Source organism: Coffea eugenioides, chromosome 6 (assembly GCF_003713205.1).
Source record: "Coffea eugenioides isolate CCC68of chromosome 6, Ceug_1.0, whole genome shotgun sequence".
NCBI classification, from domain to species: Eukaryota; Viridiplantae; Streptophyta; class Magnoliopsida; order Gentianales; family Rubiaceae; genus Coffea; species Coffea eugenioides.
The window spans coordinates 6,569,533-6,583,610 of NC_040040.1; the positions used below are offsets into that span (position 1 = coordinate 6,569,533).

Sequence of the window (14,078 nt, forward strand, 5' to 3'; positions counted from 1 at the left end):
CTTATTAAAGGATAAACTTGCAATATATTGGTAAGGTATAAAATGAATAAGTATAATATGTGATAAAAAGATATTAAAGGTTACATTAATATCTATTATCATATCTTGCTTATTTTTTTAACATTAGTATTATTTAAGAAGTTTGTGGCTCTAATTAAAGTTGTTCTTATATGAATTATGTAAAATTCCAATTTTTTAATTAATATTTTTTTAGTTAATTTTTTACTTTCTAAATTACAAAAAAAGTGTGAAAATTTTAAATTCCAACCAAGCCTACTTTGAACCCAAAACTATGTGCACTAAAAATGCCAAACTTAGGCCATAATATTTTTAGGGGTTAATTTTAGAAACCTCCCCTAAGGTTTCTGATAATCTCACTAGCCTCTCTTGAAATTTGTAAAATTACACAAAACTCCCTAGAGGTTAAGGTTTTGATAACAAAATTAATGCAATTAGAAAAAATAACATTAAAAAAGTACTTAAGGAGAGAGATGAAACTTTTATTTCATAAATACCAGTTATACATATATATAAGTTGTATTAGTAAAAAAATAAAAATAATTAAAAATTAGAAATAATTAATACACACATTTCATCACTCAAAAAATTCATATTTAATAAATTAGACAACATAAATAAGTAACAAAATTACACTAATGATCACGAGATTAAGCAAAAACAGACCAATTTTCTCTTTTTATATGATATTTGCTATGATTCTTCTGATTTTAAACAGAAAAATTTTTGAACTTTGTCTTTTCTTTCTCTCATTTTTCCTTTACTTTCACAAAATTAATTTACAACTATTATAGTTTTAAGAATTTCAAAAAAAAATCCTTTTGAATAACCTTCTTTTGGCATGTATTTTTTCTTCTACCAAAGCCTTTCTTTTTACATTATGCACAACTGATTTCTGGTCAATATCAAGTTCTATCAATTACAAAATAGCACCATTAGATATAAAATTTGTGTATTTTGAAATTACAAGTTATCGTTCATCATTAAAGAAATTTTCAACATTTATTTTCATTGATTAATTACTAATAGTTAATTAGTACTCTAATTACTTAATCATCAGAAAATTAGTAAAGGAGAAAGAAGTTATAAAAAAGACAAAATTTGAAATTTTTTTTAAATCACAAGAATTATAGCAAATATCATATCAAAAGAGATGACTAGTCTATTATACTAAATCTCGTAATCATTCGTATAATTTTGTTGCTTATTTGTGTTGTCTAATTTTATTGAATGTGAATTTTGTGAGTGTTAAAATGTGTGTATTAATTATTTCTAACTTTTAATTATTTTCATTCTTTTAGTAATACAACTTATATACATGTATATGGGGTACTTATGAAATAAAAGTTTCATCTCTCTCCTTAAAGTATATTTTTTCTAATTGGACTAATTTTGTTATCAAAATCTTAACTTCTGGGGAAGTTTGTATAATTTTGCAAACTTTAGGAGAGACTAGTGGGATTGTTGAGGTTTCTGAAATTATCCCTATTTTAAGACCGAGGTTAAAGATAAGTGTAAATACACAGCTTATCCAACTACGGAAAGAATTGCTATCCATTCTCTTTTTTTTATCTGAATACAATTAGTCGTACGTAAGACCTTTGCAGATTACAGAGGCAATTTCACTAAATGGTGGAGTGGTCTAATGGAAGCTACAAGCAGGATTGAAGGAAATTAGCATCAAGCTCTTACTGCCAACATTCTCTGGCAAGTGTAGAAAGTTAGGAATGAGAAGATTTTCAACTATAGATACCATTACCCTTGTGAAATTGTACAGAAAGCTCATATAGAGTGGTTGGAGTACGCTGAAGTTCAATGTAGAGACAAGTGAGTGAGCATCCAGGAAACAACATCAAGGAATGAGGAAGATCAGCAAAACAATGATGAAAGCAATCTGATGAACATGGTAGTGAAAGTCAGCCAGCAGGAGGAAGGGAAGCCACTAGGAATTGTTATAGTGGCTAGCCAAGGTAATGACACACTTGATGTTTGGGCCACAAGGGAAAGAAGCATAGGAGATAGCATGTTGGATTATGCTGCAACAATCAAACTAACACTCTGTGTAAGGCTAGGGAGAAACTTTGGAAGGAAGTGAAAGTGATAGTTTCATCTGCTCAGTTGATACGTTGTTTGAGGACGAACAAAGCACAAGACATAAGCCTTGTTGCTCAACTGGAATACATCCAAATGTTAAAATCTTTGTTTATGGAATGCTGATTTAGCTTGATAGACCACAAATGTAATATGATCAGTAGAAGGATTAGTGCTTATGCTACTAAGTTAGAGCAAGATGAGGAATATTTAAATCCTCATTGTCTAGGGACACTCTTGTAAAGTTGAATATGGGTCTCTGCTCAAATTGTATAGTTTATTTTTTATATCAATATTTCTAACGTTTCCGTGAAAAAAAAAAAAAAAAAAAAAAAAACCTTTGGGCGTGGGCTCTAGATTCTAGAGTACGCCACCTAACGTTCTTTGCTTCATTTCAGACCAATATTATTGCGAAGTCTTCGGCTCTTCGCTCGCCACTCATCCTCCTCCTCTTCCTCCTAAAAATCTGACCCTCTCTCTGTTTTGGTGTCGGAAAACCGATGGCGAGGTCTCAATTGATCAATCTGATTGGGCTGTTGGGACTCTTCCTGTCGGTGGCTTTACTACTTGTTCCGTCGACTTCAGCCGCATCTACGAAAGTTCGATACTGCGGTTAAGTTTCTTTCCCACCTTTGCTTTAGGACCCTTTTAATTTATTTTGTTTGATTATTTTCACAATCTACTTCGGGGTTTCCCTTACCAAGTTAAAGCTAGTTCAAAGTCATATTGGCCTCTGAGATCAAACCAATTTTGTTTTGAAGTTATCTTCTTTTGTGATTTATTTGTTTCTTAATTTAGGGGTTTTTCTAGGGTCCTAACTATTAAGAGAGAATGAGGGCTTCTTTTGCAAAGAAAAGTACAAAAAAGTCGACGTCTTTACTTATGGGTAACAAATACAAGAAATTCTTGTTAATCTAAAATCTGATTAATCGAATTTTGTTATTTTAGTTGGATTCTCTAATTATGGGCCGACCTCTTTCTTTATCAGTAGTTTATAATTTGGTTTATGCATATGGATGGTCAATATTATTATTGTTGCTAAATGGATGAGAAGTAAATATTTCATAGATCTTTGTTCATTTTAGTGTTAAATAGCGTTGATTTTATGTCTAATGGTACCTTCCCTCGGTTTTATGTCTTAATGTATCTATTGCCCAAATTTAAATGTAGATAAGAAGGCTCAGTATGCTGTTAAGGTCAGTGGAGTTGACATCACACCTTACCCTATCACAAGGAACAAGAAAACTACCTTCAAAATCGCTGCATCTACAGGTATTACATACTACTGTTAGCTCAATTCCTTCGCCCATTCTTTGTCCAGCCTGCCTGCTGCTCATAAAAAATTAAGTTTGATTTGTACTGGATGTCTTTATGAACCTTAGAAACAGCCGTTGCTCTAGATATCACATTTTTTCGCTTAAGGGACTGTCATTTTGTTTTTTCAATTAGCTACCATTACCTGTTGGCAAAGTAGTCTGCATGGTCTCTGATTTATATAATGGCCTGTATGTAGAGTCAATAAGCTACAATAATCAATTTTGAGGGACCCAGTTGTATTAATATGATGTCCTCAAATGAATGACATTCGCTTCCCAGAAATTTGTGTTTTTGGTTTAAGGCATTCAAGGCATTAGTGTGTAAGATATTGGCATTCTCGTCTTTATCTATGTAAATTTCAAGCTTTTGGAGAGGGGATGATTAGTATGAGACACGAAGCATAGTCAGTTTCATCTTTAAAGCCACATAAGGGCTAAGGCCGTGTTTTGTTATTCTGCAAATGAGCTAATCTGCACTCTCGGTGTTAGCTGGTTTTAGAACACTATGCTTGTGCTGCACGCTCGTCTTTCTATGGTATATGTCATGAATCATAATGGTATTTGTGAGAGGAAGTGCTGCTAAAGGCAACATGTTATTAAGTTGCTATTTGTTACTCTGGGTTTCTAAGCTTTGCACTCAATTCTTTGTGGTTTAGTGTTTCTTGCCTCTTTCTCTTTGTGATATGAAGCTACTGAACTGTGTGCATGTGTGAGAGGTGTGTGTGTGATACGAAGTTAAGTTCTTCCAATGAACTATATACAAAGCCAGAGCAACCTCTTTGGTGACCCATTTTTGTAACTTTTTGGAATGCGAATATTACTGCTGCAGCAAAGGGAAAAATCATATTACTCTCTCACTTAAAAACATTATCCAAAGTAGCAACCTTCACTATCCCACAAGTTTCAAGGTAATTTTATAATTGCATATAATCTTTTCTTTTCTTTTTAAATGAAGCATACGTATATGGTGCACAAAAATACTAGTATCAGGACAATTATTCCCTGCTACAATCAGTACAGGGTATATGGTATTTTGTGGGTATTGAATTCAAGGAACATAAGGTAAGCTTGCATATATTTCAATCCTAGTTTCTATGAAGCTCTTTGTAATGGCCTTTTTTTTTCTGTTAGTACCTTTATAATCTCATAGAGCAAAGCCCGTATTCAAGTTCCATGAAACAAATCAATATAAGCATGAATGGTTTCTAATGAGAAGAAATATCAGACAGTCCTATTTATTGAATGACAATTGTTCTAGTAGTCTTTTGCCTTGAATCTTACTTGAATTTTTTGTTTGCAGATGCAACCATCGCTGGAGGGGAACTAGTGATTGATGTGTCCTACTTTGGATTCAATGTTCGCACGGAGAAACATAATCTTTGTAACGAGACATCGTGCCCTGTGACTGCAGGAGATTTTGAGATTGCTCACTCGCAAGTTTTACCGGGATATACCCCACCTGTGAGTTATCCTTTCACTTCTGCTTAATCTGGTTCTTTATATATTCCTTTAACATTTGATTCTCCGCATATCTTCCCAATCTAGAATTGCCTGGGAATGATGGTTTGTGTTGCAGTCCCATGGTACTGGGAATTTCTTGTGAGCCTTGTGAAGGGGGTAACCTATGACATCTCATAATGTAGCCCGCATGGCATCTGTCTGCTCCTTTGTTTATGATCTCCCTGATTTCTTTTGCCACGTGGGGATGTGTTTTGCCCATGCTTTCAAGAGGCTGCCATGTGAACTAGAAACCTGTTTAGATGCTTCAAGCCATCTTTTACTCCCCTATATGAACAGTAATTGTTATCTTGGCACTTGCATCCTATGAATCTTCCACAGTGACTACGAACTAAACAGTCTACAGTGAGCTGCATTCCGTTGAATGTCAAAGCACTTTGTACAAATAATAATTTCATTTGTCTTTGGCTTGGTCGTAATATCAGCTCACAAGTCTTTTAACATATGCAGGGTTCCTACACGCTCAAATTGAAATTGTCGGATGCTAACAAGCAGCTGTTGACATGCATTAACTTTGACTTCAGCATAGGCTTTGTTGCAACGGAGGATGTAGCCGATACTTGAGTGCTTGGAAGATTTAGTCAACATTGGCCATTTGGTTTTAAAAAATAAAATATGTGTATAGATGACTTGTGTTACTAAGCTACCTCTATTGGTACTATGTGACGTCTAAGATTGTTCTTACCGTTCTCTTTTCCTGGATCAGATGTCAAACACGAGGTACTATGAGTGAAACTTCGTACTCAGTCTCCATTGAGTTGAACTTCCAGAGTATAATGTACTAAATTTACTAGCCAACTGATCCTTCAAAAAAGTTATAGATCTGCACGATGACGAAACTCTGATCATCTTTGCCTATTCTCTGTGTTCTACAGTATTCTTACCGAATGTTGTCAGCAATTAAAGCATATCGGCCTTCGGGGTTCGGTTCCGTGGTTGTAGTCTCAGTTGGGGGAGAGCTACGTCCAGGGATCGAGTCCCCGGGTTTACTTGGTCGGTGATGTTGGGCAACCTCTTCCGGCCACGCAGTGGGAATTAGTTGGGTCGTACAGTATTACCAGTCCATGGACCCAGATACCCCACTGCGTTGACAAAAAAAAAAAAAAAAATTAAAAGCATATCGGGTTTTATTTAAAAAAAAAAAAAGGAAAAGAAAGAAGGCATGCCTTATGTGAGAACCAGGCTTGGCGGCCCGCGACTTTTGCAATATAAGATTTATTTAATAACGTAAATTTAGAATGTTTTATATGATAATGGAGTTAGAATAGTGGTTTTGCAATATAAGATTTATTTAATAACGTAAATTTAGAATGTTTTATATGATAATGGAGTTAGAATAGTGGATAGATGAGTGGTATATTGGATTGCTTGTTCATTGATAAGATAAATTAATAATGTTTAATAATTCAATGTTATACACTAATAAAACACTAATTATGGATCAAACAGCTCTTTTTTAAGTCAACTAATATCACATCGATACATTTATAAGGAAGCGTTTAAATTATGATCGCTTCAGATCAACAACACTTATGTCATATTGTTTAATTCTAAAATGAAAAAGTCTTATATTAGTAATTCGGTGGTTAAGAAACATTATTCAATCAATAAAGATTTTTGAAATGGAGGCAAACTCTTCTGTTTTGTTCTCAAACCAGTTAGTCATGAGCTAATAGAAATTGGCAGAACTTGTTTATATTTATTAGCTGCACAGTGAATTTTTATTCATTTATAGACAAGCATCTAATTAATCATCAGTTTGCATTCACCACATCTATGTTATGTTACTCAATCTTAAAATGCAAAAGCTTTAAGTTAATAATTCATTAATTAAGAAATATTATCGAAGTAATATTTTTGAAATAGGGGGAAATTATCCTATATTTTTTAAAAACAAGCATCTAATTAACTATCACTTTTATAGACATGCATCTATTTTTATTCATTTATAGACAAGGACCTAATTAATCATCACTTTGTATTCACCGCATCTATGTTATGCTACTCAATCTTAAAATGCAAAAGCTTTAAGTTAATAATTCAGTAATTAAGAAATATTATCGAAGTAACATTTTTGAAATAGAGGGAAATTATCTTATATTTTTAAAAATAATTGGTCATCTATATATATATATATATATTTATATATATGAAAGTAGCTATTTTAATTAAAGTGTTTCTCACTCCTTTGTAGCATGTCTAATTAAAGAGAATTAACGGGTTATGGGTCATTTGGGTTTTATCCATATTGAATATTATATTATATGTTTAAAAATTATCCCTAATTTAAAATAAATTTAAAAAATAACTAATTTTATCTTAATGATATCTAAAATAACTTTTAAAAAATAATTAATTTTATCTTAATGATATTTGCTTTCTATCAAATTATTAAATAGAACTATAGTAAAGCCTTTTTCACATTATAATTATTAAAATCTTACATATTCCATAAATTACTTCCTTTCATCATCATATCGTTGATTAGTATTCAAATTGTTCATCATCTCTTTCTTTAATTTTCAATTAACTTAGTGTAAAAAAGAGAACTAATTGTTACACCAACAAAATTACCAATATTGTTGGAAACTAAATATTTATTGATAAAAAAGTTGATTGCTGGATCTTTTCTACTTAATTAAATGTGAATATATAGTTCTAGATTTATGGTCATTATAAAAATTTAAATTATGTAAAAGAATATTTATATAAAAAAAGAATATCTACCAAGTTTTTGATATGGGATATATTATTTGATGTATACTATCATATTATAGTGAAAATATATAGACAAATTTTTAAAAATTAGTAAATAATTGAACATTTAGAATACATTAATTTTTTAAAGTTAATATGAATGGACATGTTGTTGTTAACTTTCGTATTTAAATTATTCATATTTGTATAAATTCACAATCAATAAAAAAAATCCATTTTAAGGCACGAGCAAAATTCTAGTATTAATTTAAGCTAATACAAAGCGGCACAATTGATTTATATTTATTAGATAAACAAAACTTTCGTGCACATATAAATTTTCCAAAAAATGAATATTTTTGTCGATATCTATATTTTGCAGAAAATCAATATATATATATATATATATATATATAAAGGCACACAAATAGGTTGCTAGACTATATATAGATTTGTATAGCCCAAAAAATTAGTGTCTATCAAAGATTTGAAGTTATAGCTGCAGAGCTGCAACAAACAAAAGCAAAGAAATAACAAAGAGAGATGATAGGCTAAAGACCACAAAGTACAACATTGACAGCGAAATTACAAAGAAATTAGCACTAAAGGGCATAATTGGAATAAGATGACAAAATGCAAAATGAGGACAGCAGCAATAATAGACAATCAACACCACTGTAGGTCGAGCTTCACCACGTTATATAGTTTAGGGAAAATGACCAATTTAGTTTCTATACTTTTTTTTACTGTCAATTTAGTCCTTATATAATTTTTTTGGTCAATTTAAACCCTATACTTATTTATTGGTTCCAATTGAGGAGCTTCGCGGCGTCACCTTGTAATTACGATTCAACGTCTAATTGAGCACTTATGCAGGGCATTTCTGATACTTCACTGTTGGGGTTCCTTTTCAGAAGTAAAAATCAAAACCAAAAACTTACCGGTGCAATTTCCCCTCCTCCACTCCCCACCTCCACCCATTGGACTCCGAAGACGGGAAAATGTCCGGCATATTCCGGTACAAAACCAAGCTCCGTTCCCTCGCCCCAAAGATTACCACACTCTCCCTCTCATCCTCCAAATCCCTTTCAGTTGGAAATTCTGATGGAACTGATATGCCCGAGTTAAATTGCTAGACTTGGAGGTCTAAATTGTTTGTGGGTTTTCAAGAAGTTTGGTAGATCTGTTCTGCGGGTGTGGGGAAGTTACTATGGATGTGCATTTGAAGAATTTGTTTACTAGATATCAACAACAATTTGGGTGTGGCCCAGGACTTGGTCCTGGATCAGGAGCATGTTTGTTGAAGGTGGATGGCATTACTCCACCTTTTATCAAGTCTCTGTACAGAACCGCCGCCGCTTTGTACAGGACTGATCCATGGAAGTGGTTGCGCCCAGAGCATTTGTTTGGTATAAAGGTGGGGAAGGATTCAGACTGGTCTAGCAGAAAACAGCCATTTCCTTGTGTTCAGTTTATTGGTGGGAATGGTGGGGATATAGGGATTTACATGTTCAGGGCTCATGATGATGCAAAAAAAAATGACTGCTTCTAGGGAGACTATTCGAGTTCCAAACACTGAGCTTTTGAGGGTGACTTATGAGCTGGAGTCAATCATGTTCCCTTCAAATAAGAGAATGATAAAGTCATTAGCTTTGGAGGTCTCGGGTACTGATCAATTTCCAGTTATTGACGTTGTTCGCTGCACGTCATCTGTTGAACTTCAGTTCAGAAATCCTACTCTTGAAGAGCTTAAGTTTGCGTATGCTGTTTTAAGAGCCATTCCTTTAGTGCATCCTCTCCTTAGGCAAGATTATGATGCAGCACCAAAGTGGTCTCGAATGATGTACTTTGAATCATTTATTGAAACAGTTGATGTCCAATGGCCCCTGGAAATGGCAAGAGGGAATGATCTTGTTGCTGTTACAGTTTCACACCCTCCTGGCCACAGGTTTTGTACCGGAATATGCCGGACATCTTCCCGTCTTCGGAGTCCAATGGGTGGAGGTGGGGAGTGGAGGAGGGGAAATTGCACCGGTAACTTTTTGGTTTTGATTTTTACTTCTGAAAGGAGCTCCAACAGTGAAGTACCAGAAATGCCCCCGCATAAGTGCTCAATTAGACGTTGAATCGCAATTACAAGGTGGCGCCGCCGCGGAGCTCCTCAATTGGAACCGATAAATAAGTATAGGGTTTAAATTGGCCAAAAAAATTATATAAGGACTACATTGACAGTAAAAAAAAGTATAGAGACTAAATTGGTCATTTTCCCTTTAAGATACGATAAAGATGATGGTGGAATGGGATGGATTTTTTTTTAAAATTTTTTAAATCTTCTCACTTCTTTTCACACCCTTCCCACCTCAAATTGTATTTCAAAATCATAGGCAGTTTTAAAATGAAATTCTCGGAGTACATGCCAACGCCGAGAACGGGTAAAAAGAGAGAAATTGAAAGAAATAACTCGTGCGGCGCAGAATAAAAAAAGAAAATAAGAGTTTGGAATATTAAAGAACTTGTATCCATAGAACATCTAGGGTGACATTGATGATGAACAACTTAATTTGACAATCACAGAAGCAAACAATTAGGTAGAATGAGAATGATTTCGTGCTTGGGCAGCATATTCTGTTGATCTTAGCATTTATCGGTGCCTTTGGTGCTCCTCTATGCTGTCAGAGCTAGATAATAATGTTCCAAGTTGGTTTGGTCAGAGCTAGAGTTGTACCTCGGCAAATGAATATGGTGGCCAAGAAACCAGGGTTTGTTGATTTGCTTTATTGGCGTTGACAGACTGAGACATTACTCATGGCTGGTATAGAAAAGGCTCAACCACTATAGTTGCTTTATATCCAGAAAGCCCAACTGATTGGAAAAAGGAAATGGCTTTTGCTCCCTTGTGGGTGGATGATGAATGGTGGCACACCTTGTCTCCCTGGAAAACAACTCTGGTGGCCAACAACGCCCATGCACCATTACTATCATATAGCCATTTCATGTACTATCAACGATGTAGGTCCATATTCTTTTGACGAATGTGGACCGTCGATGATGCGCAACGACCTAAGAGACCCTCGATTGGGGGGGATGTACCTGTCTATTTTGCACACCAGATTGCCGCCCTAAGAATCAAGTCATGATTGAGATTCAAAAAGGCGAAGAACAACAGCCTTCGAGATGCCACTTTCCAATCACTGGAAATCAAAGACGTAGAAAAATCAACCATCAATGTTGAGCATATCTCCACAGGCCTTCCTCAACTCTTCGTGAATAGTTGAATGGGGTGCAAGCAAATGTAGAAACCAGAGAGAGAGAGAGAGAGAGACTTGAAGGGATGAAAAGCATGAAAGGAAGAATTGTAAAGAAACTGAATTCCATATCAACCATCCACTCTTTGAAACAAGGCTTCTTGTTTAGGACTACCAATCTGTCAAACCAATACTTCCAAACTTCATCACCTCCAAAAGAATGCGAGAAGGATAATATTCAATCAGAGCTAGTCACGGGCGGTAGAATAGATCAATCAGAGATCATAAAGGATGCTGAAGATGACGCACTGGTTCCTGGCAAATGTGATGATGAGAAAGCAGAAGATTTTAGACCCCCCTTAAAGTCTGAGGAGGACGCAGGCTCTGCTCTCGATAACAAGGAGGAATTACAATTAATGGCAGAATCAGCCATTGATGAGAAATGTGAGACCGACTGTCAAAGTGGGGGGTCAGCTGTAGGGCAGCTGAACCAAAAAAATGTTCATCAGAGCCCGTCTGACTCCACACTAGTAGCTTGCTTTAAGCTGACAGATATGGAAGAAAGCAAAATGATTGATGCAAATGATCTGTCTGAACTTCTTTCATCATTGCAGGGATTTGAAGAAAGATGCCCTCCTGCAGGTGGAAGCGAATCAATTGTTCTCTACACAACAAGCATGAGAGGAATCAGGAAAACCTTTGAAGACTGCACAAGCATCCGGTTCCTTCTGGAGAGCTTTCGAGTTGAATACCACGAGAGAGATGTCGCGATGCACTTGGAATACAGAGAAGAGCTTTGGAGGGTTATGGGACAAAGGGTAGTCCCTCCCAGGCTGTTCATCCGAGGTAGATATATCGGAGGGGCAGATGAAGTGATAGGATTGCATGAAAGGGGAATGCTGAGGAAGCTCCTGCAAGGGATACCTGTGACTCCAAACAATTCTGCTTGCACTGGTTGCGCAGGAGTAAAATTCGTACTGTGTTTCAACTGCAATGGAAGCCGCAAGATCATCGCTCCAGATGATGGACCGGCAATCAGATGCTCAGAGTGCAATGAGAACGGATTAGTGAAGTGCCCCATTTGCGGCTTTAAATAAGTGAAAATGTTTTTCTTTCTTCAAGCATGCGACTCTTTGAATGATGTTGTAAAATACGATATTAACTTGAGTAGCATCATGATTGTGTTCTTCATGATCCATCTCCATGCGAAGTACTTGATTATTACTTCTTCTATTATTGTTGCCGGTGAAATGTTGGATTCAAGAGATATATAATACTGACCATTTCAAATCTGCCTGATATTAATGAAACTGAAACCATTGGCTTCAACTACTAAATTATCTTTAGGATCAGATTCAAAGGCAAAGAAAGCTCTTTGCTTTGTCAACCGGTTATGGAAGCCGCCCTATATTCATGGTCCTTACTTGCATGACCGAGCAAATCATTTTTGCATGGTTTAATCAAAACTTTCTTCAGACTTCTGGAGCTGGAATGCAATCACAGCCTCACTCTTCTCGCCCCAAAAAAATAAATAAATAAAAAAGAGGAAGGGAATAACGATGTGCTGACGAACTTCAAGAAAACAAACCTAGTTGCTGGTTAGGTAGCACTGGAAAGTATGCATGCTGGCGACAAATGTTCAAAGGTAGAAAAAAGATTACTAACCATTCAACTTCATTTTTCCTTTATTCAGGTCAAAGAGCGAAAAACAGTTGCTAGTAATTGATTTATCACTTTACGTTCCTTTTCGGCTTTTTACGACAAACGGGATAACACTTAAAACAGTTACTTCGGGAAGGCGTTTATAACTCCTTGTGTTTCTGTTAATTGATGTCATTATTATAATTTAATTTTTAACATAAATTCATATAACTTTGTTTTAATTGTAATTTTTTATACTAATTTAATTCTATGAGTGAACAAATTCAAATTTGCATTTGCCCCACAGTTATAGCCCTAATTTTACATTATCTGTTACATTATGAGATATGCATCGCCGGCATAACTAACTGGACAATGATTCAAGGAACAAAACAGCAGTCAGTTTAATTTTGGGCATGTGAAGATTGAGAGACGGATGACCCAGTAACAAGATTGGCCTGATCCAAAGCATAGACAAGTGTGGGAATGCAAGCGCAACTCATCCCTACTATAGGGCCTAGGGTTCTAAGCAAGCGGTAAAAACAACATACTACAAGTTATCGGTACCCTTTCCCTTGACTTCTCTTCCGGTCAAGGGACATTTCTGAAGCACTACCCTCAAAGCCCATGTGCTGCACACAAGTGTGATTCTCTGCGAACAAGTGTCAAGTGGTGACAGAATTTTAATCGATCGCATGTATATCCTCGTAATAAAATTCTTTGGAGAAATGATGATGATGATGATGAGTAAACCTGACAATTGGGCAGGTTGGACGTGTTTTGGGTGGATTGATATTGAATTTTCAGTTAAATGAGTTATACTCAACCCGTCCAATTTTAGATTGCGTTAATTTTAGGTTGGGTCATATTGCGTCATTTCAAACCCATGACCCAAATATGACCCAATATATTAATTAATAGATGTTGATACATAAATTATCTCAAATACATTTTTATATAGAAAAAAAAAATTTCACACACATTTTCACACACTAAAATACTTTCACAGATACAAACACACACTCAACTTTTTAAATTCTTTAGAAATACATTATTTTTATACGCTAAAATACACACCAATATACTTTCACAAATACACATGTATTAACTGTTTAAACTATTTTTAGTTCCATAAAAGATCCAATCACGCCTAAATTAAACTGAAATTTTGATGAGAGAGATACAATTCTCAATCAATTAGTTCAAATATACTATTCAATTCGTTTGAAAAGTTTTAATGAAAGCACAATTTGTGAAGTAGTCCAAAAACAATATGAAGCATGCCAACGGAGTTTACAAGATCTAGCACAATATGCTCAGCCGCTGATCTGGATAGGTTTCTATATTGCAATTGCATTTCTGATATGCTTTTTGGCGGTGGTGGCCGATATTTTCCATGATTTTCTAAAACAATATTTGTTAGTGGCATGATTTTCTGAAATCTCAAACTAGCTATGTCATCGATAAGAGACTTTGAAAAACAATGCCCCACCGGAGCAATATATTAAACACCAAGCGTAGTTAAATATAAATTGAAGGAAAGATGTGAATT

At 35.0% G+C, this 14,078-nt stretch overlaps 2 protein-coding genes and 1 pseudogene across 2 annotated transcripts; all 3 read left to right on the forward strand.

The window, feature by feature from the left end:
• Positions 1 to 2,500: 2,500 nt before the first annotated feature.
• LOC113774573 (putative phosphatidylglycerol/phosphatidylinositol transfer protein DDB_G0282179) lies at positions 2,501 to 5,801 on the forward strand. Its single transcript, XM_027319125.1, has 4 exons — positions 2,501 to 2,721; positions 3,280 to 3,381; positions 4,726 to 4,886; positions 5,394 to 5,801. Exons 1-4 carry the CDS (start codon positions 2,610 to 2,612, stop codon positions 5,505 to 5,507), a joined length of 489 nt encoding a protein of 162 aa, XP_027174926.1. The 5' UTR covers positions 2,501 to 2,609; the 3' UTR covers positions 5,508 to 5,801.
• A 2,955-nt stretch (positions 5,802 to 8,756) lies between these two features.
• Positions 8,757 to 9,766, forward strand: LOC113773460 (annotated as a pseudogene).
• Positions 9,767 to 10,971: 1,205 nt separating this feature from the next.
• On the forward strand, positions 10,972 to 11,982 carry LOC113773461. The gene has a single exon (XM_027318108.1). It carries the CDS (start codon positions 10,972 to 10,974, stop codon positions 11,980 to 11,982), a length of 1,011 nt encoding a protein of 336 aa, XP_027173909.1.
• The last annotated feature ends 2,096 nt before the right edge of the window (positions 11,983 to 14,078 follow it).

What these genes read in the sequence shown, in the direction of transcription:
- LOC113774573 (XM_027319125.1), top strand. Translation starts at nt 2,610, where the DNA reads ATGGCGAGGTCTCAATTGATCAATCTGATTGGGCTGTTGGGACTCTTC. An exon ending in TACGAAAGTTCGATACTGCG is followed by an intron (nt 2,722 to 3,279) that starts GTTAAGTTTCTT and finishes ATTTAAATGTAG; the next exon opens with ATAAGAAGGCTCAGTATGCT. An exon ending in TACCGGGATATACCCCACCT is followed by an intron (nt 4,887 to 5,393) that starts GTGAGTTATCCT and finishes TAACATATGCAG; the next exon opens with GGTTCCTACACGCTCAAATT.
- LOC113773461 (XM_027318108.1), top strand. Translation starts at nt 10,972, where the DNA reads ATGAAAAGCATGAAAGGAAGAATTGTAAAGAAACTGAATTCCATATCA.